The 22278-nt window shown below is 43.2% G+C and overlaps 2 protein-coding genes and 1 pseudogene across 7 annotated transcripts in view; all 3 read right to left on the bottom strand.

Annotated features, from left to right (window-relative positions):
• Nucleotides 1-982: 982 nt before the first annotated feature.
• LOC124015633 lies at nt 983-5043 on the bottom strand (annotated as a pseudogene).
• Nucleotides 5044-9591: 4548 nt separating this feature from the next.
• LOC124016516 (mitochondrial glycine transporter B-like) lies at nt 9592-15283 on the bottom strand. 4 transcript variants are annotated; one of them, XM_046332090.1, is made up of 8 exons: nt 15163-15283; nt 13564-13715; nt 11703-11827; nt 11241-11325; nt 10947-11126; nt 10641-10809; nt 10254-10420; nt 9592-10030 (listed from the first exon to the last, which is right to left on the bottom strand). In XM_046332090.1, exons 2-8 carry the CDS (start codon nt 13576-13578, stop codon nt 9908-9910), a joined length of 864 nt encoding a protein of 287 aa, XP_046188046.1. In that variant the 5' UTR covers nt 13579-13715; nt 15163-15283; the 3' UTR covers nt 9592-9907. The 4 variants fall into 4 exon arrangements, with proteins under 4 accessions (XP_046188046.1, XP_046188044.1, XP_046188047.1 ...); XM_046332088.1 differs by lacking the exon at nt 15163-15283 and adding an exon at nt 13836-13983; XM_046332091.1 differs by lacking the exon at nt 15163-15283 and adding an exon at nt 13875-13966.
• Nucleotides 15284-15651: 368 nt separating this feature from the next.
• LOC124015988 (myosin-9-like) overlaps nt 15652-22278 on the bottom strand; it is a 32242-nt gene continuing 25615 nt past the window's right edge. For all 3 annotated transcript variants that reach the window (XM_046331501.1, XM_046331499.1, XM_046331500.1), the window contains 14 exons: nt 21981-22187; nt 21781-21885; nt 21506-21658; nt 21119-21367; nt 19970-20182; nt 19640-19852; nt 19367-19528; nt 19101-19229; nt 18747-18835; nt 18508-18631; nt 18188-18396; nt 17895-18003; nt 17475-17647; nt 15652-17220 (listed from right to left, as the gene is read on the bottom strand). In XM_046331501.1, coding sequence (XP_046187457.1) covers nt 17112-17220; nt 17475-17647; nt 17895-18003; nt 18188-18396; nt 18508-18631; nt 18747-18835; nt 19101-19229; nt 19367-19528; nt 19640-19852; nt 19970-20182; nt 21119-21367; nt 21506-21658; nt 21781-21885; nt 21981-22187 — 2244 coding nt within the window. In that variant the 3' untranslated portion in view covers nt 15652-17111. The remainder of the gene's footprint in view (nt 17221-17474; nt 17648-17894; nt 18004-18187; nt 18397-18507; nt 18632-18746; nt 18836-19100; nt 19230-19366; nt 19529-19639; nt 19853-19969; nt 20183-21118; nt 21368-21505; nt 21659-21780; nt 21886-21980; nt 22188-22278) is intronic.

The raw sequence follows: 22278 nt of genomic DNA, 5'->3' as shown, positions 1-22278 counted from the left end.
AACTGGGCAGGAACAAACGAGTTGTAGACTGTATAAACACAAGGTCATTAGCCTATGGTTGACCCAACTGAGACTTAGCTCTGGGTTTTTTAGATAAGGTAGTGAGTGCATTCCTAGGGTTTCTGTTAATTAAAACTGTCAGTTCAGTGGTGATCGATAATGTTGAGGGGTCAAAAGTTCTGGGAGTGTGTTAGTAAGTCAGAAGGAACTTTTCACCTTACTTTGTCCTGTCGAGAAGAGGGGCTTTGGTTAAGGCAGTGAAATGACTTCATGATCTGTATTTAAACGGACGCATGTTTTAGTGGTAGCGCGCTCAGAGAATAAATGATAGTACATATTATTTAATGACTGGTCTGCATCTATTTTATGCAAACAAGAAATCTTACAAATTCTCATAAAATAGATTAAGGGCTTTCAATTGATGAAAGCACATTGTCATAATTAAATTATACTAACACAAGGTCATACATTCAGGCATCATGTGGAGTTATGAAAACCTTAAAAACCACTTAATACATACAAGTTAATGTACAGATGTAGTGTTCATTTATATTATTTAATTTGAAACTAAAATTGATGTCTAATGACATGATGGAAATTACATTTGTCTACAGCTGTCTGAGAAAAAGATACATTCCTGAATAGTACAATCACAGCAATTATGAGATATTATTTCTAGACAAATCATAGACAACTGGTAAAATGGTGTTTCAGTAAGTTTTAATTTCTGAAAGCTTGCAGGGCAGAATAACCCAACAGTTTAATTAAAGAGCTGTACCCCTTTTGTCAGCATTAAGAGGGCTCAACATAAGGCAACAGTCTAATTAAATGTTAGTAAGTTCTTTCAATGTGAAATGTAAACATAACAGTTATGTTAATATTCATGTAGTATTGCAGTTGTCACTTGCCTACTACACTGTAGTGTTTAAATTATCAGGGGTCAGTTTGTACAACAAAAAAGCAACTTATTGTACTGTTAAACATCAGGCCACTATTACTTAGGACCAAGCAGCAGTCTCCCCACCCCATTCAGAGGCCTGGGCAGTAGGGGCAGCTGACCAATCCTCAGTGGCTGGATGGGCACTCCAGTCATCTGCAAGAGAGAAGACATTGAAGAGGTGCAAATACATGACCAACAATCATACATTTCAGTTTATTTGAGTAGGTTAAACAATCAACCCGACTGATGACAATTATGGTCCATCAATTGGAGGGAGGCTGATGTTACGCTCACAACACTCACCAGTGAACCCCTCAGCAGTTGGCTTGGCAGGAGCAGCAGCTGAATGTCAAGCAGAAACTCAATTAGGATTACAATTAAACATGACCTTTCAGACAAACACATTTGATAGGTCCTGAAGTACCAAGAGTCATTTACATCTAACTCAAAATTAGATTTAGAAAATGCTGCCAAGTGCATCAGTCAAGAAACTAAAACCAAGTCTCAGCATAGTGGAACCAGAAACAACACCTTCACTTTCCATACCTGCAGAGAACTGCTAGATGGGGACAAGAGGGCACAGCCATTCCCTCAGACCAGTCAGCCACCCCAGGCTGGGTGAACTCAGCTGCTGGAGCAGCCCACTCTCTGGAACTCCTTCTCAGACTCAGCCTGTTCCTCCTTCTCAATCTGACCGGTAAAACAATGAGTGGCAGGCTGACAAGGCGAACAGAACATGCAAGATCCATTACTGTTGAGAAGGTAAGCTTGTCCAACCAGTAAATTTGGTGTATAATGGTTTAAGTAGTTGTCTAAAAGGCCTGCTTCTTACCTCCTCAGGGTCCCTGTAGAATTAGAGATAAGGCATGACCTTCCATGGGTGCTCCCTGGAGATGGTGCCCCGCATCCTCAGCACCTCCCTGGACAGCATCCACCACATCAGACCCACAGAGTGGTGACCCTGGAGCACAGATCAGACCATGACCAACTACACCAATGAGACTAGAACACATGTCTTTTACAGAAACATGTAGCAAGGCCTATACCAAATTCCCCCTCCCTCTTACACACGGATGGAGCAAGGGGAGAAAAGAGGCACTGCGTTTCTGTAGCACACATCCTACACCCAGCACCGCACTGACAGGACTGCGCCGGGCTCTAACGGTGTGCAAGACAAACAACCAGTAAACTCACGTAGGTGTTAAGTGTACGAGGGCAAAGCAGTCTAACCTTGTTGCAGGGGATGGCGATGTCGACATATCTGAGTGGGGAGTCAGTGTTGCACAGGGCAATGGTGGGGATGTTGACTTAAGAGGCTTCAGTCAGGGGCTGGTGGTCAGCACGAGGGTCCGTTACGATTAGGAGGCGGGGCTCCCTGAAGGCAGCCTGGATCTGATTAGTGAAGGTTCCGGGGGTGAAACGACCGTGGCACCAGTGGCCGAGGCAAACTTCAGCACAGCTCTCTACAAAAATGTATATGAAAGGCTATTAGCGACCTAGCTGCAGACAGCATGTGTAACACCCATCACTGCCTTTGGAATCTAAAGGCAAGTGGCACTAGACTGCATGCAGAACTGATGTGGCTCAGGCCACTATCAAACGAAAATCATTGTTCGGAAGCCCTACCGATGTTACATCGAGAGCGTTGCATCATATATGCATATCATATATGCATAGTCACTTTAACCATACCTACATGTACATACTCTCAAATACCACGACTAACTGGCGCCCCTGCACATTGGCTACCCGGACTATCTGCATTATGTCCCGCCAACGCCACTTTTACACAGTTTGTCATAAACTATATTGAAGTCTCATGTTAAAAGGAACCACCAACTTTCATATGTTAGCATGTTCTGAGCAAGGACCTCAAACGTTAGCTTTGTTACATGGCACATATTGCACTTTTACTTCAACACTTTTGTTTTTGCATTATTTAACATGAGGTTAAATTTATTTTTATTAAGTTAAAATAAGTGTTCATTCAGTATTGTTGTAATTGTAATTACAACATTTAAAAAATACACATTTATTTTAAATCTGTCGATTAATCAGTATCGGCTCTTTTTGGTCCTCCAATAATCGGTAACGGCGTTGAAAAATCATGATCGGCCGACCTCTAATCCTGACATGACCCTCCAGCATGACAGTGCTACCAGCCATACTGCTCGTTCTGTGCGTGATTTCCTGCAAGACAGCAATGTCAGTGTTCTGCCATGGCCAGCGAAGAGCCCGGATCTCAATCCAATTGAGCACGTCTGGGACCTGTTGGATCTGAGGTTGAGTGCCCAGAAATGTCCAGGAACTTGCAGGTGCCTTGGTGAAGACTGGGGTAACATCTCACAGCAAGAACTGGCAAATCTGGTGTAGTCCATGAGGAGGAGATGCACTGCAGTACTTAATGTAGCTGGTGGCCACACCAGATACTGGCTTACTTTTGACCCCTCCCCCCCTTTTTCAGGGACACATTATTCCATTTCTGTTAGTCACATGTCTGCAGAACTTGTTCAGTTTATGTCGGAGTTGTTGAATCTTATGCTCATACAAATATTTACACATTAAGTTTGATGAAAATAAACAGATGACAGAGGACATTTATATTTTTGCTGAGTTAATATGCTGTCACTTTAACCATACCTACATGTACATACAACTTCAATTACGCCGACTAACCTGTGTCTGTATATAGCTTCGCTACTGTTATTATTCAGTTTTTTAAATTTCCTTAACCTATCCATTGTTCACCTATTTTTTTTAAACTTAAATTAAATTGTACAGTTGGTTTGGGCCTCTAAGTAAGCATTTCATTGTAAGGTACACCGGTTGTATGACAAACTTATTTGATTTGTTAACAAAAACCTGGGCCCAATCCCTCCAGCAAACTTTGGACACCTACCTGCACACCGACATCGGTGCAAGGCTTTGTGTGCACACATGCAGTCACATCTATACAGAAACATGTCTAATTGATGGGTCAACACACACGGCAAGTATCCAGTAACGCTCATTATTCACCGTGTCCACTACAATGCCAGCTGAAGCTGTACCTGTCCAGTGTTCCTGGAGGAGATGACGCAGACGTCAGCTGGGTTCTCCACGGCAACAATGGCAGGGGCTGCCAGCAGTAGCTTCTCCCAGGTCTTCCTCAGGTTGATGATGTACACACCTGAGGACAAGGGGCAGTCAGTACACCCAGATCTGTGTCCAGTTTACCCTGCCCAAATGTGCTCCATATCTAGTGAGAGAAAGAATCAATAACCAACTCTAGTTCTGTGAGCTGAAGGGGACAGAAACATTTTTTTGTTACAACCCAGCATTGAAACAGACATCCATTTCAACTATTCATCAAGACCTTGAATATCAACCAAATGTATAAAGGGCTTTATAAATACATCAGCCAATGTCACAAAGTGCTAAACAGAAACCCAGAACAAAGAAATCAAATCAGGCATGCTTGGTGCCAGAACAGCAGCCTGCATTAACAGTACCCCTCCTCAACCTGGGTGGGTTGACCACTGGCTTAGAACACTACAAGTAGTTTTGTTCCACTGAGTGTTTTGGGCATTAAGGACTGCCAAAAACTCACCATCACTCTTCCTCTTGGAGGTGTAGTGCTCCATCTGAAAGTCCATGTTAGTTCCTGCAGCCAGGAACTTCAGCACATCCTCCCCCTTCATTTGAAGGACATCAGATTTCCGGACATCTTGACCACGAAAAATGACTAAGAGTCAAAAGTGCATATAATTTTTTTAAATTTTAAGTATTGAACAATTATTCCAGGCCCAGACATTGTAGTTGATAGGGCCATCTACGCACCGCGCTTAAACGCGAGGGGCCTATTGCCTAGAATTAAATGGCCTGGCTAGTGTACTCGGCAGGACACCGTGCATTAAACAGCATGTCAGGCATGTCTACTCGACATGTTAGTTAGCTTTCAAGTCATATAAAGCCTTCAAATTCAAACGTCTAAATAGACTAATGTGAGACATTCTGCGCATAGTCACTGATTACTTCGTCTATTTAAGTGACGTTTGACATTTAAAAAAAAGCGTGAAATGTAACTTACAACGCACCACGAAACGACGCGAAACCTGTAACACGCGGCGTCAAAGAGGAAGACAAGAGGAAATTACGCCACATATATACTCAAGTTTCAAAGCACATGATTGGTTGTTTCGCTGACTGGAACTATAACGGTCTACTTGGATATTTTATTCCCTAGATGGCGCAAACACTCCAGCGCACCAGCAACACAGAGCAGTAGCGTATGCTTTGGGTGAAACCGGTAACTAGAGGTCGGACGAGGAGCCCATATTAAGACAATGCGATGGAAAGACCATATTAAGACAATGGGGAGACGTTGACTTCTCGGTTAGAGTGGCCTGTGTTGCAACTTTATTTGCTAGAGATACGGAGTTCCTGGTGAAGGTATCACAATATGTACATAGTGATTTTGCAAAATGTTTTAAAATGCATTTTTTTAATAAGAGAAGGTACATTGCAAAAATGCCAACTTGTCTCAGATACAAAGATGGAATGGGTGTTAGACAAGATGGCTTGGACCTCTTGGGTTGGGTGCTGGAAAAAAATCGTTGCAATGTTTTGACCAATGTCAAGGTCATGGGGTAAATACAGGTGGAGGATATGACATGTTATTGCGGGAAGTGGGGTTATGTGACTGAGTGAATAAATATAACAAACTTTTATGACTTGTTGAATAGGCCAATTAAAAAAAAATAATTAAGTTAATATGTAGACTGGGGTGTTCTCAAAGTCCTTCCAGTGGCTCAATCTTAATATATTTGCATGCATCTATTTATTTTATTTGATTTAACCTGCATTTAACCAGGAAAGCCCACTGAGACCCAGAGTCTTTTTTTCAATGAAAACCTGGCCAAGAAGGCAGCAACAATCAATACATTACATAATTAAAACATACAACAATACAATACTGATCAATAATGATCTAGTAAAAAAAAAAGCATTTACACTCCTCTGTAACAGTCTCCCATCAATATTTTAAAATCATTCAGTGGCACTAACATATCTAGATGAAGCATGGATTGTAGACTATCCCAATGTGTCTGGTGCACAAGAAAAGGCAGTCTTGCCTAATACTGTGTATTCCACACAGAAAGATTACACACATACATCATCTACGACCTCAATAAACTCCTAATCTGTGTCAAACTCACTTCATATGTCAGTGTTCCCTATCTAATTTTGAAAGCAAAGGCCACTGTGACACATGCTATCACTGCAGTCCTTGAGGTTTCCAATGAGAATAGCTGATTGGGTTCGAACTGAGTGTCGTGTCATTAAGATAAAAAAATAACCACAAAGTTGCACAAGTTTCCAATAGGTTAACAATGTTTGTTTTACATAATGTGTTAGACATGTAATGCACAAACAATTAAATATGACTCATACTTAACTAATAACATGGTTTCATTGTACAACAAGGTTTCTAGATTTAAAAAATAATCAAATACAGACATAGTCAAGAAGCAAACTGGTTTAGATCAGTATAGCCTAATGCCTTACTTTTGATTGACTCTTGCCTTTCACTCTCCTTATCATTAACTATCCCTTTGATGTCACAACCCTGCCCCCTTCTCCCAGTCTTATGTCTGACAGCTCTGTGATAAGCATATTATCATCATGCACTGCTATTACTGTTGGTAGGTATAATGGCTGTGTATAAGGTGAAATGAAAATAAAACCAACCTTCGGCATTGCCGTACTAATGCTGGAACTGAGAATGACCCATGTGCTAGAAACATCCACTGCTCTCAAGTACTGTGTGGGATTTTCATATTACCTCTTTGAATAACGAGGGCAATGTTGGATTGTAGGTGTAGTTATTAATGCTCTGAGACCAACTGTCATGTGATTTATGGGCCATATAAGTAGGGCATTGCTGGAACATGTGTCTGGACTAAGCCGAGCTGCCTGCGTGTCAGCCTGTCTCTCTCACAGTGACCCCCTTCTCACCGCCTCAGCCAGGATTCAGTATGTCATTTCATTTCCTTCTGAGGACACATGGGTTGCAGTGGTGGAAAGGTTCCCCAAGGCACTAATGCCATGTCACTTTCTGTTGTTTCACAGTGTGGAGAAAGGGAAGAGAAAGGGGAGAAGAGGTGTAAAGGGATGCATGACAGACACAAAGCAAATGCCTTACATAATGAATATTAGCAGACTCATGTTGTATTCTTATATCATTTTATACATTTTCTTTTAAATAAAATGTAAAATGTTCTCAACACAACAGCATAATTATTCACCATTACAATAAACAGTAATAAATTATATCAAATATGAAAACATTAACAGTTATAATATCCTTTTAAGGCAAATCAACTGTACAGCTCAAATGGACAGCAAGCAAAGCTTATATGGTCCTTCTGTAGCTCAGTTGGTAGAGCATGGCGCTTGTAACGCCAGGGTAGTGGGTTCAATCCCCGGGACCACCCATACGTAGAATGTATGCACACATGACTGTAAGTCGCTTTGGATAAAAGCGTCTGCTAAATGGCATATATTATTATTATTATATTATTATATTATATGTTACGACATCTCTACCAGAATAATATCTTAGAACAGTGGCATTAGTTTGGCACAAAGGGAAGGCAGACAGACTCACTGCGGCATGAGACACTCCAGGATTTTAGATTAAGGAAGTGGTTAAAGTGCATTTCCAGCTAAGGATCAGTATGTTAAGCAATTATTGTTCTTTACCTTCAATTTAAAGACAAGCAGATACAAGTTGTGCTAAAGTCCAGGGAAAACAGGTACAGTTGAAGTCAGATGTTTACATACACTTCAGCCAAATACATTCAAACTCAGTTTTTCACAATTCCTGACATTTAAACCCAGTAAAAATTCCCTGTCTTCGGTCAGTTAGGATCACCACTTTATTTTAATAATGTGAAATGTCAGAATAATAGTAGAGAGGATGATTTATTCAGCGTTTATTTCTTTCATCACATTCCTAGTGGGTCAGAAGTTTACATACACTCAATTAGTATTTGGTAGCATTTCCTTTAAATTGTTTAACTTGGGTCAAATGTTTGGGTAGCCTTCCACATGCTACCCACAATAAGTTGGGTGAATTTTGGCCCATTCCTCCTGACAGAGCTGGTGTAACTGAGTCAGGTTTTCTGAGTCAGGTTTGTAGGCCTCCTTGCTCACACATGCTTTTTCAGTTCTACCCACAAATGTTCTATAGGATTGAGGTCAGGGCTTTGTGATGGCCACTAGAATACCTTGACTTTGTCCTAAGCCATTTTGCCACGACTTTGGATGTATGTTTGGGGTCATTGTCCATTTGGAAGACCCATTTGTGACCAAGCTTTAACTTCCTGACTGATGTCTTGAGATGCTGCTTCAATATATCCACATAATTTTCCTGCCTCATAATGCCATCTATTTTGTGAAGTGAACCAGTCCCTCCTGCAGCAAAGCACCCCCACAACATGATGCTTACCACCTCTGTGCTTCACGGTTGGGATGTTGTTCTTCGGCTTGCAAGCCTCCCCCTTTTTCCTCCAAACATGACAATGGTCATTATGGCCAAACAGTTATATTTTTGTTTCATGAAACCAGAGGACATTTCTCCAAAAAGTACAATCTTTGTCCCCATGTGCAGCTGCAAACCATAGTCAGGCTTTTTATGGCGGTTTTGGAGCAGTGGCTTCTTCCTTGCTGAGAGCCTTTCAGGTTATGTCGATATAGGACTCATTTTACTGTGGATATAGATACTTTTAGACCTGTTTCCTCCAGCATCTTCTCAAGGTCCTTTGCTGTTGTTCTGGGGTTGATTTGCACATTTCGCACCAAAGTACGTTCATCTCTAGGAGACAGAACGAGTCTCCTTCCTGAGGGGTATGACGGCTGCGTGGTCCCATGGTATTTATGCTTGTGTACTATTGTTTGTACAGATGAAAGTGGTACCTTCAGGCGTTTGGAAATTACTCCCAATGATGAACCAGACTTGTGGTCTACAATTTATTTTTCAGAGGTCTTGGCTGATTTCTTTTGATTTTCCCATGATGTCAAGCAAAGAGGCACCGAGTTTGAAGGTAGGCCTTGAAATACATCCACAGGTACACCTCCAATTGACTCAAATTATGTCAATTAGCCTATCAGAAGCTTCTAAAGCCATGACATAATTATCTGGAATTTTTCAAGCTGTTTAAAGGCACAGTCAAGTATGAAAATATTTGGCCCACTGGAATTGTGATACAGTGGATTAAGTAAAATAATCTGTCTGTAAACAATTGTTGGAAAAAGTACTTGTTTCATGCACAAAGTAGATGTCCTAACCGACTTTCCAAAACTATAGTTTGTAAACAAGAAATGTGTGGAGTGGTTGAAAAACTAGTTTTAATGACTCCAACCTAAGTGTATGTAAACTTCCGACTTCAACTGTACCTGACATTGTAGAATTCTACAGTGGGATATATATCTAAAGCCTGAAGTAGCTTAAACAGTCAAGTTTGGCTGGGAGTCCAGTGGCTAGTTAAGGACCAACAATATTATATGACTTATAGTGCAATATAGAATTTTGAAAGTAGCCCAGTAGAATAAATACATTAAAGTATTGTTTGGTGTAGCCTCACATACAATGAAGACAGACAAAATTGTGCAATGCAAAACTATTCAAATATACATACATTTTAATAAAACTACTAGTCCTCATCTTTCTGTCAAAGTATGGATACCAGTCCTTGAGGTATCATATCTTTGCAATGTGTTAATAATGTTATGGCAGAATACTGTATGTCAGTGAAGAAGTCCATTGGCACACTCTCAACTAGGCAGTCTTAAGACACAAACACAGCAGTGCCTTCCAGGGCACTCCTCACTGTACTGGTTTGTCCTTGACTTTCACTTTCTTCCTCGGGCCACATTTCATTCTCTCCCTTCAGGACTTGTCATCCCTCTTTTTGTCATCCCTCCTCAGGACTTGAGCCCCATGCGGGCCATCAGCTGTTCATACACCGTCCATGCCATGGCAGCAATCATGGTCCTCCTCAGAGAACGTGGCACCCCACCCCGGAAGAACCCTTGAAACCCGTGCTCCTGAGAGACGGAGAGAAAGAACAGCACATGTCAACTACTATTCATCAACCCATATGTTTTATTACATAGTGTGACACTGTGTGCAGGCTAGAGGTCAGTATATAAACACATACAGACAACAGTTTAGCCTGACCCACATACGAACAACGTTGTATATTATAACAGTGCTATTGCCCTAAGCATAGTAACAACGCCATATTCAATAAGAGAGAGAGATAGTTACATTGTAAATGTATCGCACAGCATCTGCAGTCCTCCTGTACAGATGTGGGCTGACTTGGACCTGGGTTTTGACCACGTCAGCTGGCTGGGTCACTAGGGAAGCCAGGACCCCGGCCAGAATCCCACAGCTGAAGTTAGCCAGGGCCGCGTAGGGAGACGTGCTTATCTCTGGGAGGAAGAAACGGAGAGACACTATAAATTCCACTCCACACCAAACAATTCACATTGAGACAGATTCATCAAAGTTATCAAATGTGGCTTCTAGTGTAACCAATACTACTGCTTCATGTTTATGTCACCGGCGTCCCCATACTGACACTTCAAAGTGATCGCACACTAGTGAAACAAATACCAGTATTGAGCATTAGTGTGGTGTTCTGATACTGACCCTGTGGCAGAGTGTTCTTGCCCTGGTTGTAGAACATGACATAGAGGCCTGAGAAGGGAGCATCTCTGAGGAGGGTGGCGCTCAGCCCTGAGAACAGAGCTCTGGGTCCCTCTGTTTGACACACACTGCGCAAAGCCCCTGCCACGCTCACGTAGTTATACCTGCCACTCTGAAACAACAACAGACACTACAGTAAACACCCACACATTAAACAGTACTCATGTAGTCACTGTAATCATACAGTATATAGAAAAGTATTTATCTTTTCCTTCCTGCCCCTCCCCCCGTCTCTCTACCTGAACATACCTCAAAGCGAGTTTTAATGACAGTGACAGGCAGCATGCAGACCCCTGCCACAGTCCTGGCCCCAGCTCCCAGCAGCACAGACTCCATGGCCCCGGGGCCCTGCTCCAGGAAGTAGTGCTGCTTCAGAGAGTAGTAGGTGCTGAAATAGATCCCTACACCGGGGATGGTCCTCACAAATGACTGGAGGAGGAAGCAGAGCAGACATGCTGTCAGAGTCATATCCTCAACACACAGATTCAACACAATTGATGTGTTTCTGTTTATATTACTGATCATAAAGAGAGGCCAACTTACTGGTGAGACCCCCTTCCAAAGTCCTATGAGCTTCTCTGTCCGTACAACACTTAAGAACACAGTCACCATCCCCACTCTTGCTGAACTGAAAGAGCGTAAGAGAGAGAGAAAGCCGTATTAACACACTGTCCTATGAAACGACCCAGAAGTTACATTGCAACTACGCTTCATTTCAAAACAGCTGACGTGACATTGAGTTGGTACTAGCATGCAGGCCATGTGGAACCAGCATGAGTTTTATGACTCTTTGGAATCTCAATGTTCAGATCTACAATCTACAATATTGCTTAGTCAATGAGGCGAGTCAATAGAGTAATGTGATGCTAGTTGGTCTCATGGTCTAGGACAAGACTGTAATCTAGAGCCAGAAAACTTACTACAAACGTAACCTCACCTGATTACTATGTGGAAGTGTGGACTATGCTGTAGAGGTGTTGACTGAGCCAGCTGAAGGCTACTCACCCAGGCTGCATGTTGCTGTGAAGGGTCTGCAGGCGGGTCTTGACCAGGTCCAGAGGCTGGAAGAGCAGGGTGGAGCATGTTCCACTGAGAGAGCCACACATAAAGGCTTTGAGAGTCGGGTGAGCCTGAAGGGAGAGACAAGCAGAGAGGGGAGGAAGGGAGAGTGATAACATCGAACACACAACAGTCACGGTAGAGTGCTCTTCGGTGAGAGCCCAAAGCGTGATGGGCCTTATGATTGTTTACGATGGAAAGCCTGGGAAATAGGACAAATGCACATACACTCGCTACAGTAATTCACATGACATAAATACCCACACAAGCAGTACAAACAAACATTCAGACTCAAGAATTGTGTGTAAATCAACATGGGACCACGAAGAGAACAGGCAAAAGGGCAAAGGACTCTCCATTGAAAAACTAAGATGCACCAACCCATAAACACGCACACTATTCCCCACCCTGCAAGTGTCACCCTACATCAGGTATGTGTTATAATGCATTATAATTGGCATGCTTCGTTCTCTAAACAATCTACCAACACAAAAATCAACAAAGAACTGGATGGCTGCAGAAAAAGCATCACATACACCATACCCAGTCCCTCCAATTTTCACATGCTGTCATTACAGACAAAAAAAATAAGACGCCACACACAATATACAAAACAACACACACATCCCTCCTACAGTCCACATCCCTACCTTCCCCGGGCTACTTTTCAGTGGCTGATCCTGTTTTTCCTGCATTTGTCCGTTTCCTTCCCCTCTCTGGCTAAGCTGTTATGAACTGTGGTGGGTTGTCAGGGCAAAAGCCTCCATCCCTCTCTTCACTTCTCTATAAGCTTTCCTCGGTTTCCCTTCACAAAGCAGCTTAATCCACTGGCCTAGGTTTTCACTCTCTCTCACACACAACCTCTCAATGCTGCTTCTCCTACTCTACCCCTCATCTTTCGGCTTCCAGCGAATGCACATCTCTGTAAAATGCCATGCGTCATACATTGTAAATGTCAGTGTGTGTGTGTGTGTGTGTGTGAGCACATGTTTTTGTATGTTCTGGCTTCCATAAAACAACTTATCACAGTTTACATTCTAGAGAGTATGTGCTGCTCTAGAACTAGTAATTGTGTATTTATTTCCTTATCACTGGGCATGAATTCTAGTACATTTCAATGTCTACAGCTCTGGTAAATTACTTGGTAGTTCCTGTACTGTGATGTGACATTGACAACCTGTACTCCTTCACTGGGACTTGAACCCCACACTTTCTAAACATGTCCCTGCTCCTCCCTTAATGAGGGTGCTATGGCAACAGCCCACCAACAGTGCTTGTTCACCAATGGCAGTGTTGGCACAGTGGAGGCTTGGCAAAGCCTTGCTCACTTGTTTGGCATGTCTATGAAGATTTAAGGTGGCACCCAGGAGTATGACCTACTTCAGGGCAGAGGACAATAGAGAACTTGTAAACACAGAAAACATTGAATATTCTAGAACAGCTTGAGAAAGTGCATAGTATGAAAGTGGCCTGAAACTTCCAGCAGGTTAAAGGCGGGGTAAGGACAACTGGGTTAATCAACGATGTCACAGGATGGTACTGTGATTAACATAGGGGCTGGATTGAGAACGTAGGCCTGGGTATCCTGATCCAAAATCACAGCCTGACATAAAATGCATGTGAAATCTTAACTGAGATATTAAATATTATAACCCAAGCCATTAGACCACTGAAACCACATCAATAAAACATACTCAGCTATTCACGGTACATGTACAACAATCACTGAAGTTACTCTAGAATTATTGTCCTTCAGACTTTCACCATGGATCAAATACTAAATGAGCGATAAAACAATCCCACTCACCAGAGACAGTTCCATGGTTATTTTGAAAGTTGAGAATAAATTCCAATCCAATACTGTTGTCCTTGTATGATCAAAATCCTGTCTTTTCCTCTTTTTGAATCACTTTCTCAGTCCTTACTCTGCCCCTGTCCATTCAACTTTTCCAAACGCTCCTGCACAAGAGATTACAGAGAAGATGTCATGATTGGGCATTTCAGCTGCGCAACCCATTACATAACACAGACAGAATAACCTTTCAAAACTGATATAGAATGTTACAGGCTGTAACTTACAGCACTGGTGTTTTGCAATGTTGATAGTGTGTCCCTTACAGCAGATACTGGAGAGCTGCACTGCCTCTGACTGATCCACTGAGGGGTTGGGGCACTCAACCACAGCACAAACCCAATGTAGGAATCATCTGACTCACACTATGGTTCCCATTTAAGACACACAGTTACTTATTAACTAATTAACTACACCCTGATCACGTTGCACATGTTTCTCATGCGTTTGTGTGTGCACATGTGTGTGTGTGTGTGTGTGTGTGGGGCCCTTAAGCATCATGCTCTCAATACTTTGAGGCACAGGTGGCCAAAATAAAGTTAAAGTGCTTTTAAGTCCAGGACTGTTTTTAATAATGTGTCCAGACTCCAGACTCTTAAATCCTGATATACATTTTTATGGAATATGTTCTGTCATTTCAAGACATTACTTTAAAATGGGTAGACAGACATCTCAATCGGCATACATCTATGTGACTAATTTTGTGAGAGAGTCAAGTGACTCAGCACACATATACATTGAAACAGATTAATACAATTAATGACAATTGTTAATGTAACACAGACATCACTAAATCACAAGTTGTACACTCATTCAGTCAAATTTTTGCACGGGACTGGACAGAAGTGATTATGATCCGGGGTTATAGAACTGTTGCAGAATCAGGACAGTACAGGAAAGACCGACAGGAATTAATTTACACTCCCATGTCAACCTCGAATGTACATATCGACAAATATTCAAGGTAGTTAAACATATTTATGTTAATTTTAACAAATATGATTAACATTTATCAGGGGTCTCACACTAGATCCTTTTCAATCATGATAAACAGAGGCCCATAGTAATCTTCTTTGGAACCATCTGCATCTCAGGATTCCCACGCAATAATTTAGGAGTTAATGCCTCGTTCTCGTGCTCGTCGGGAACTAGGAAAATGACTTGGAAACATGAGCTCTGAGTTTCCAATTTGAAAGTAGCAGAATCAACGACAAGGAAGCTCTAATACAAAACCCTAACAATCGTGAACCAGACCGTTTTCAGAAGCGTTTCCCAGTCCAACAAAACATTTATACCGAAAATCGTACGTCTACTATTTCAATTAATTAGAATGAGAACACAAACCGAAGACAATGAGAATAGAAACTCACATTTATAAATGCATAGGGCAAAGCATTGAACTGGAGAATGGACAAAACACGCAATCAACAGAAACAGGCATGTGTAATTATTTGATTAAACAGTGATTAACAAGCCAAGGCCATTCGCTGAAATATTGTAGCTTAAAATAGGCCGTTGTATTAATACAATATAAAAACGACATTCAGTTCTCACCCAAATCTGTCCATCCTTGTGTCAAATTGTCTGTTTAAACCGGTTTAGACTTGCTTCATAATTATGCCGTTTGTCCTGGGGAACCATTTCAATTGGGATTTGTTCAGATTCAAGACTGTCCTCTTGTGGTCATGTCTGAGATCACGATGCTAAAAAAATAAAAACACTACAGGACAATAGATCAGATCGTTTAGTGTATTTACAGTTTAAAGCCGCAATCAGCAGTGTCAGTGAACAGCTGAGGGATGGGGCTGGAGGAATGTAACCACTCAAATTCATAGACAAAGCTACGAATGCAAGGACTCAATTATAGCTTTTTAGTTTTAACCATGTTGAGGCCAATTGTTTGTTTACATTTACCTTGAACTTAAAAAATATAACTTAAGAATCAATAGGTAAAATAAATGTAGCAAAGTAATAATATATATTTAGTAGTAGTAATTGGGGATTGCCCCTTTAATAGACAAAAATTCTCAGGAGTCAAAACGGTTGCAGTTTAGAAAGCCATCTTTATTGCAATAATACCAAACAATTCACAACTCATCAAGATGTCATTTTTTTCAGAGCTGCAGAGAAAATAAACAGTACAAAATTGAGATTTATTTTTTGCTTCCAAGTACGAGAGAGAGTGATCTTTTGTCTGTTATCCATCATTAATAATAACAAATTCCTCTCACTTCCCAGCAGTGTGAGCAAAAAAGGCAACCCTGAGCACAGCCTGCAGGGGTCAGTTCACCCAGACCTAAAGCACCTTCACTCATCTACCTCATCTACATGGGATTAACACCTGGCCAGGCATATCAACAGGGAGTCATCTTCCTGTCAGAGAAAGTTTAAAGATGCCATCAGGATATCATGTGATGTTTTCGGCCACGGCGCTGCAAAATAGAACGTCCCACTTATCCCAACATGCTTTACTCTGTTCAACCACCCCTATACCCCACCAAGCAGTGCTCTGAGAATACAGCGTGTCGTGAGTAATAAACTACCCCACCACCCCGTAACCGTCGCCCTGCGCATCAATAAAAACATTGATAGTAGTAAAGAAATATGTGGATCCAGGTAATAACCTTGAACAGTAGAATTTGACTGTAAGGCTTTAGTGTGTGTTGGCATGAATACATAGGAGCCTGCAGTTCCTCTGAATTTGTATTTTCTTGTTTGGAGGTGCATCTGCCGTCTATCAATGTCTTCAATTTAATGCACCAGTGGTCTATCATTTCTAATCCAGAGTCACACATCTCCGTGCAAAAATAAGACAATTCAGCACAAATCAAATGTTTGTACATTAATGCGTTTCTCTAATTCTGTGTGCTTTTTGTGCGTCTATAGATGTATCGTTTTCTTAAGCCCAAAAGCATATGTTTTAAGTACTATCCGCAGCTAAATTAATACGGTACAATTGAGCACATAAACCTCCATTATAAACTGAGGTGAGAGCGAGCGAGAGCCATAATAGACGTGTAGTACTTTCATACTTGACCATTATAAAAACTACAGCATAAAATACAAATCTATAGATTGCGATATTACTTTGGTCCCCTTCGAGTAATCCTTCTTCATTTATTTATATTCATTTCGTTCGTTCTTGCTTCAGTTAGAAAAAGAGCCCAAAAAGACTATTTCTAATGGAATGTTTCCTTACAAAAATATCATTCATTTCTATTTTTTTCCCAGAGAATGAAGCAGGAGAAAATAAATTTGGCCCACAAATTTGTATGAGTTATGACAGTATGGTGATTGTCTGAAGTACTGTTGTATTGGCTTGTATGGAATATAAGTGTACATAGATTGTCAAGTCTCCCATTAAAGAGAGACTGAGGTTTGGCTGTGAAGTAGATTTACCGCCTCTAAATCATACAGTATCATGTTTGTGTCCCCCTGTAAGTGCATGCGTTACTTAAAGTGGTATATGTGTGGGTTTGTGTGTGTTGTACGACTGTTGCAGTTCATTCAGGCTTGGGCTCAGGTGTCTCGCTCTTGGGCTCGCTCTCCTCGTCGCTCTCAATGCCTGCGCGGCTGACAATGCGGCGCATGGTGAAGGGGAGGTCCCCACGCCTGGAACAGAGACGGTAGAGATCAGTGATTAGGGCAGAGAGATCGTGACAGGGGCACAGCACATACCATGGAGGGCCCCCCCAAAAAAAGTCCCTCTGTGGATATATGATCAGTAATGTCGCAGAGGGAATGTGATTAAAACATACATTGTAAATGCAAGTATGCTGTGTAGGGTGCTAGTACAGACGGCTTCATTTACAACCGAGGTCAGTGCGTCAGCATTTAGTCCGGTTGGGTGATGGAGGTGTACGTACCTGAGCTTGCTCTTGAGGGTGCTGACCTCACGGTTCATGGCGTCGGCTGACTCAGTGGCGTCCTCCAGCTCCCTTTGCAGTTTCCTGCGGTTGGCGTTGGCTCTCTGGGCCTCCTCCTCAGACTCCTCAAGCTGCCTCTTCAGCTGCTTCATACGAGAGTTCAGCTTGTCCGACTGCGTACACACACACACACGCATTAGCGTCAAGTACCAAGGTGGATGCTACATGTAGGTGGTGGATAGGGTGAGTTCCAAGACAATGTATAGTACAAAGAGATGTAGTGTGAAAGCTTTATATAAATATACTCCATTAAATCATTCACATACTTTCAAAATAGAGTCACACAGGGGGAAATAGAGACTAAGTTTGCTGGTGTAAAGCTGTTGGGATTGTGTTGAAGCTTGTTTTCCGAGCCCTGACCTGGTCTTTGTACTGCTCTGTGTTGCGTCTCTCGTCGTCCACCGCGAGGACGACCTCCTTTAGCTTCTTCTCTGTGCGTCGCACCAGCTTGGACGCCTGCTGCCTCTCCCTGTGGAAAGAAACAACTGGGTCACATGGACAGGCTGAAACATCTACTTAGCTTGTGAGATTTCACCATCTGATCTCACCCATGCTGCAATTTCAGTTATATTTTGCATTATGGAGAGCACATGAGATGCAGGATATCTGAGGGAGGATGCAGGTGGTCTAAGGTCAGGTTCAGACCCCCTCACCTGGTCTCGATGTCCACCTGCTCCTCCAGCTGGGCGATCTTGGCCTCCAGGGCGGCAATAGTGGCCTTGTACTTGGACTTGACAGTTCCTTCCAGCTCCTGCAGCTTCAGCTTCAGCTCCTTGTTCTGGCGCTCCAGCTGGGAGCGGGCCCCCTCCAGGCGCTGGGAGGTACTGCGCTCTGCCGTCAGCTCCACAGTCATCTGGTCAGTCTGACAGAGACAGGGGGTTAAACTGCCTGACCCACCTTATCATTAGAAGTACACTATCCCAGTCTGTACACATGGGGCATGAAAGTCAATTGCCGTCCTTGGCTGTCCTACCTGCAGCAGAGCTCTCTTCAGCCTATCGTTGACCAGCTCAGTGTTACACTGCTCCTCCTCCAGCTCCTCCTCCAGCTGTGCGATACGAGCCTCCAGTCTCCTTTTCTCCTCTGCAATCAGAGCACTGAGGGGAAGAGGAAAGGTGGGAAAGAAAGGATGAGATAAGCGAGCAAGGGAGAGACATTTGGGTCATTAGAAGTAGAGATAAACAGTAGGTTATGAAAATAAATGGTTCCTACTTCTTGGCGGCCTGGCTGTTGATCTCATCCTGCAGCTCATCTCTCTCTTGCTGGGCCTGTCTCTTTACACGCTCTGCAGAAGCCAGCTCCTGGGGGGTGGCGTGTCAGTGTATGTGAGAACCAAAGCGTGTACGTGGGAGTAGGCCAAATCCTAACTTGAGAAGCTCTCATAATTACCTTTCCACATTAATCATGATTCCAGTGGAGGATTTGTGCAAATACAGTTTCACAGTAGGATTTATAAAGAGTTACAGAAGTAGGTTTTGTATTGTTTGGGAGGGCGAAGTGTCAGGTGAGAATAAAACGAGAGACTAGTGTGAGATGGTCAGGTGAGGGGCAGCAGCGCCGACTGACCTCTGTCATCTGGATCATGTCGGCCTCCATGCTCTTGAGCTTCTTCTCGTTCTCCTTGGCCTGGGCCATGATCTCATCTCTGGACATACGAGTGTCCTCTAGCTCCCTCAGCAGCTCCTTCATCTGGGCCTGGTGGAGAGGGAGAGGTTCAAAGCATATTTCAAGCAAACTATTCGCCATCTGCATGCATCTTGATTAGAATAGAATGTGGTCATGGTATAAAAACATACTAGTCAGAAGTTGGTGATAATGTAATTGGTTGTTACCTGGAGCTTCTTAAGCTGTTTGAGGGCCTCATCACGGTTCTTGTTGGCCATGTCGATGGCTGCCTCCAGCTCCTTCAGGTCCAGCTCCAGCTTCTTACGGGCTGCCACGGCAACAGAGCGCTGCTTCCTCTCATCCTCCAACTCCAACTCCATCTCCCGCACCTGAGAGATTCAAGCTTTCAATCACTGGACTACATGTCCCATCATGCAGTGGACAAATAACATCTTAAGGAACCACTACCTACAAAGTCAAACCTGTAGCTACTAGTGTACCTGTTTGACCAGTTGTCTCTTCTTCTCCTCGCCCATCTCATCTCGTCCTGCCAGGTCTCTCTCGTACTGGGCCTTCATGGCCTGCATGTTGACCTCCAGACGCAGCTTGGCGTCCTCCGTGGCCTGCAGCTCGTCCTCCAGCTCCTCCAGCTGAGTTCTCATCTCCTCCAGCTGCTGATCCATGCCACGCTTGGACTTCTCCAGCTCGTGTACCTGAAGGAGAATAGTAGAGATTGTGATGAGAAATAGGAATTTGGGACCAGTATGAAAACAGAGGATTTGAATTGATTTCTACCAAGAACAATTCAACCACCCCCTAGGCTGTCTTACACTCTTGCCAACGTCGTCCTTGGAGGAGACCAGGTCCTCCATCTCAGCACGGAGCAGCTTGTTGGCGCGGTCCATCTCATCCTTCATGTCACGGAGGGATTCCAGCTCGCGGGTCAGAGCCAGGGTCCGGGTCTCCTTTTCCCTGGCCTCAGCCTCAGCCTTGTCCCTCTCCTCAGCATAGCGGCATGAGATGTTCTTCTCCTCAGCCAGCATCTAGAAGTAAAATGGAGGAAAGTCATACTAGACTTCAAGACACAGATTTTTCGCTGATAGTTACAGATCTTCAGAATCAACCCTTCCAAGTAGTCCCCCCCCCCAGTTTGAGTGAATTAATTGTGGACAGTAAACAGGTTTCCTAGAATCTTCATGAGTAAAGTAAATCTCTGGTAAAAATAAAAAAAACAGGCCTGATGGAAACAGCAAATCTGTCAACTCAATACACTAGACAAGATGTGATCTGTGTCTAAAATTAAATTCTGCGAGAAATGGTGAAACACCTTTATGCACAAATATTGATATAGTAACCATCATATCGAAGTAAACTTGGAGTAATGCGATGACATGTGTGGTCCTCCCACTATGACTCAGGAAAGCATACAGTTAAGTAGGTTAGATTAAATAAGTTAGGATGAATTTCACAGGGTGGTGAAAGTGCACAGTAATGAGCTTTGATGCTCCTTTCCAATAAATTGAGGGTCTTACTCTTATTCTGGTGACATGGTCAATGCAAGGCTGCCATTTAACAAATAAAAACCTTAACTTTTATGTCCATAATAACCTTTTGTAGGTAGCTTACCCGCACTGCATCTGCGAGCTGTAGGCTAAAGCGCCCATATCAAGGCCAGAGCAGACACATTCGTTATGGAACACCCCCCCAAAAAACAATTGGGACAAAACCATTAGTTGAAATGCCAAGGAAACCCATTTAAAGGAACTTTCTTGGTTTCCCTCGGTACATGGGCATTTACCCACAAAAGGTATTTCTATGTGCACTACGTCATCACCTACAGCCTTTTACTCACAACAAGTCAATTTGGTGGAAACATCTCTGCTGGTAAAACGCATATATTGTTTTTATGCAGATTTTTAAATATTTGCATGAAAATCTGTCACCAATTGGATGGAAACCTAGCTAGTGTTACTACTAACCTGGTCAAACTTCTTCTGCTTCTTCTCCAGGTTGGTTACGATCTGTCTGAGGTGGTCCTGGTCCACCACCATGTCGTCCAGCTCCTGTTGCAGACGAGTCTTGGTCTTGTCCAGTTTCTCAAAGGCACTGCACTTCTCCTCCATCCGCTGGCCAAGCCCCTCCAGGTCCCTCTGCAGCCTCTTCTTCCCCTCCTCCGCATTTTCCAGACAGCCTGCTTCCTGCTCAGACTTCTTCTTAATCTCTGCCAGCTATAGGGGGACACCGCTTGTCACTCAAACATTCTGTGGTGCGGTTTATGGTTCTAGTGATGTGTTGAACAAAAACATTCTAATAGCACATTTGCATCAATCCAATTTTAAGGTGTATGTTGCTGTAAGTGTGTCTACCTGAGCCTGCACGGTGAGCAGCTGCTTCTCCACATTCCTCTTGCCCTCCTCCTCCTCCTCCAGCTGTTCTCTCAGAGTGTTCTGTTCATCCTCCAGCTGACGCAGACGAGTGCCCATGGACAGCTTCTGACGAGTCTCCTCCTGGAGCAGCTCCTGTAGGTAGAAGAGAAAGACCGGCACAGTTATAGCAGCTTAATGATTGAGCTTTTACAACAATTACAAATCTTGTGCAATATTGAATACTTGGATCTGTTGTAGTCTATGGAGTACTATACCTGCACATCCTGCAGCTGAGACTCCACAGAAGAGCAGTCCTTTGACGCTTTGATGGACTTACCCTCCACCTCACTGAGCAAGCCATTGACAGTCTCCAACTCAGCCTGGGGAGGAACACAAGAACCAAAATGGGCCTTCCAGCTAGTGTACAGGCCATATGCTCCAAATCGTACCTGAAAGGAGATTAATAGTACTGTACCTGCATCTTGGCCACTCTCTCTGCCAGCTCAATCCTCTGGCGCTCGCTCTCTCCGTGTTTGACCTGTAGCTCTTGGACCTGGCCCTCAGCCTTCTTCCTGCGGTGCTCAGAGTCCCCCTTCCCCTGCATCAGGGTCTGCAGCTCAATGGCCAGCTCGTTACGCTCACTCTCCAGGGCCTGCTTAGTCTTGTCCACCGACACCTTGTTCTGTCAGGGGGGGGGGCAGAACACCAGGGGTCGGTGCATGTACAGATACTGTAATACACAGGAATTCGAGGGTATATATCTATATCTCCCA

The sequence above is a fragment of the Oncorhynchus gorbuscha genome, linkage group LG26 (assembly GCF_021184085.1).
Source record: "Oncorhynchus gorbuscha isolate QuinsamMale2020 ecotype Even-year linkage group LG26, OgorEven_v1.0, whole genome shotgun sequence".
Taxonomy (NCBI): Eukaryota; Metazoa; Chordata; class Actinopteri; order Salmoniformes; family Salmonidae; genus Oncorhynchus; species Oncorhynchus gorbuscha.
This window is presented reverse-complemented; position numbering and strand designations above follow the sequence as displayed.

Coding starts and splice junctions, on each gene's coding strand:
- LOC124016516 (XM_046332087.1), bottom strand. CDS start 11,875: ATGTTATCACTCTCCCTTCCTCCCCTCTCTGCTTGTCTCTCCCTTCAG. Junction 11,326..11,702: donor CACAGCAACATGCAGCCTGG/GTGAGTAGCCTT, acceptor ACGCTCTTTCAG/TTCAGCAAGAGTGGGGATGG. Junction 11,127..11,240: donor TTTGGAAGGGGGTCTCACCA/GTAAGTTGGCCT, acceptor TTCCTCCTCCAG/TCATTTGTGAGGACCATCCC.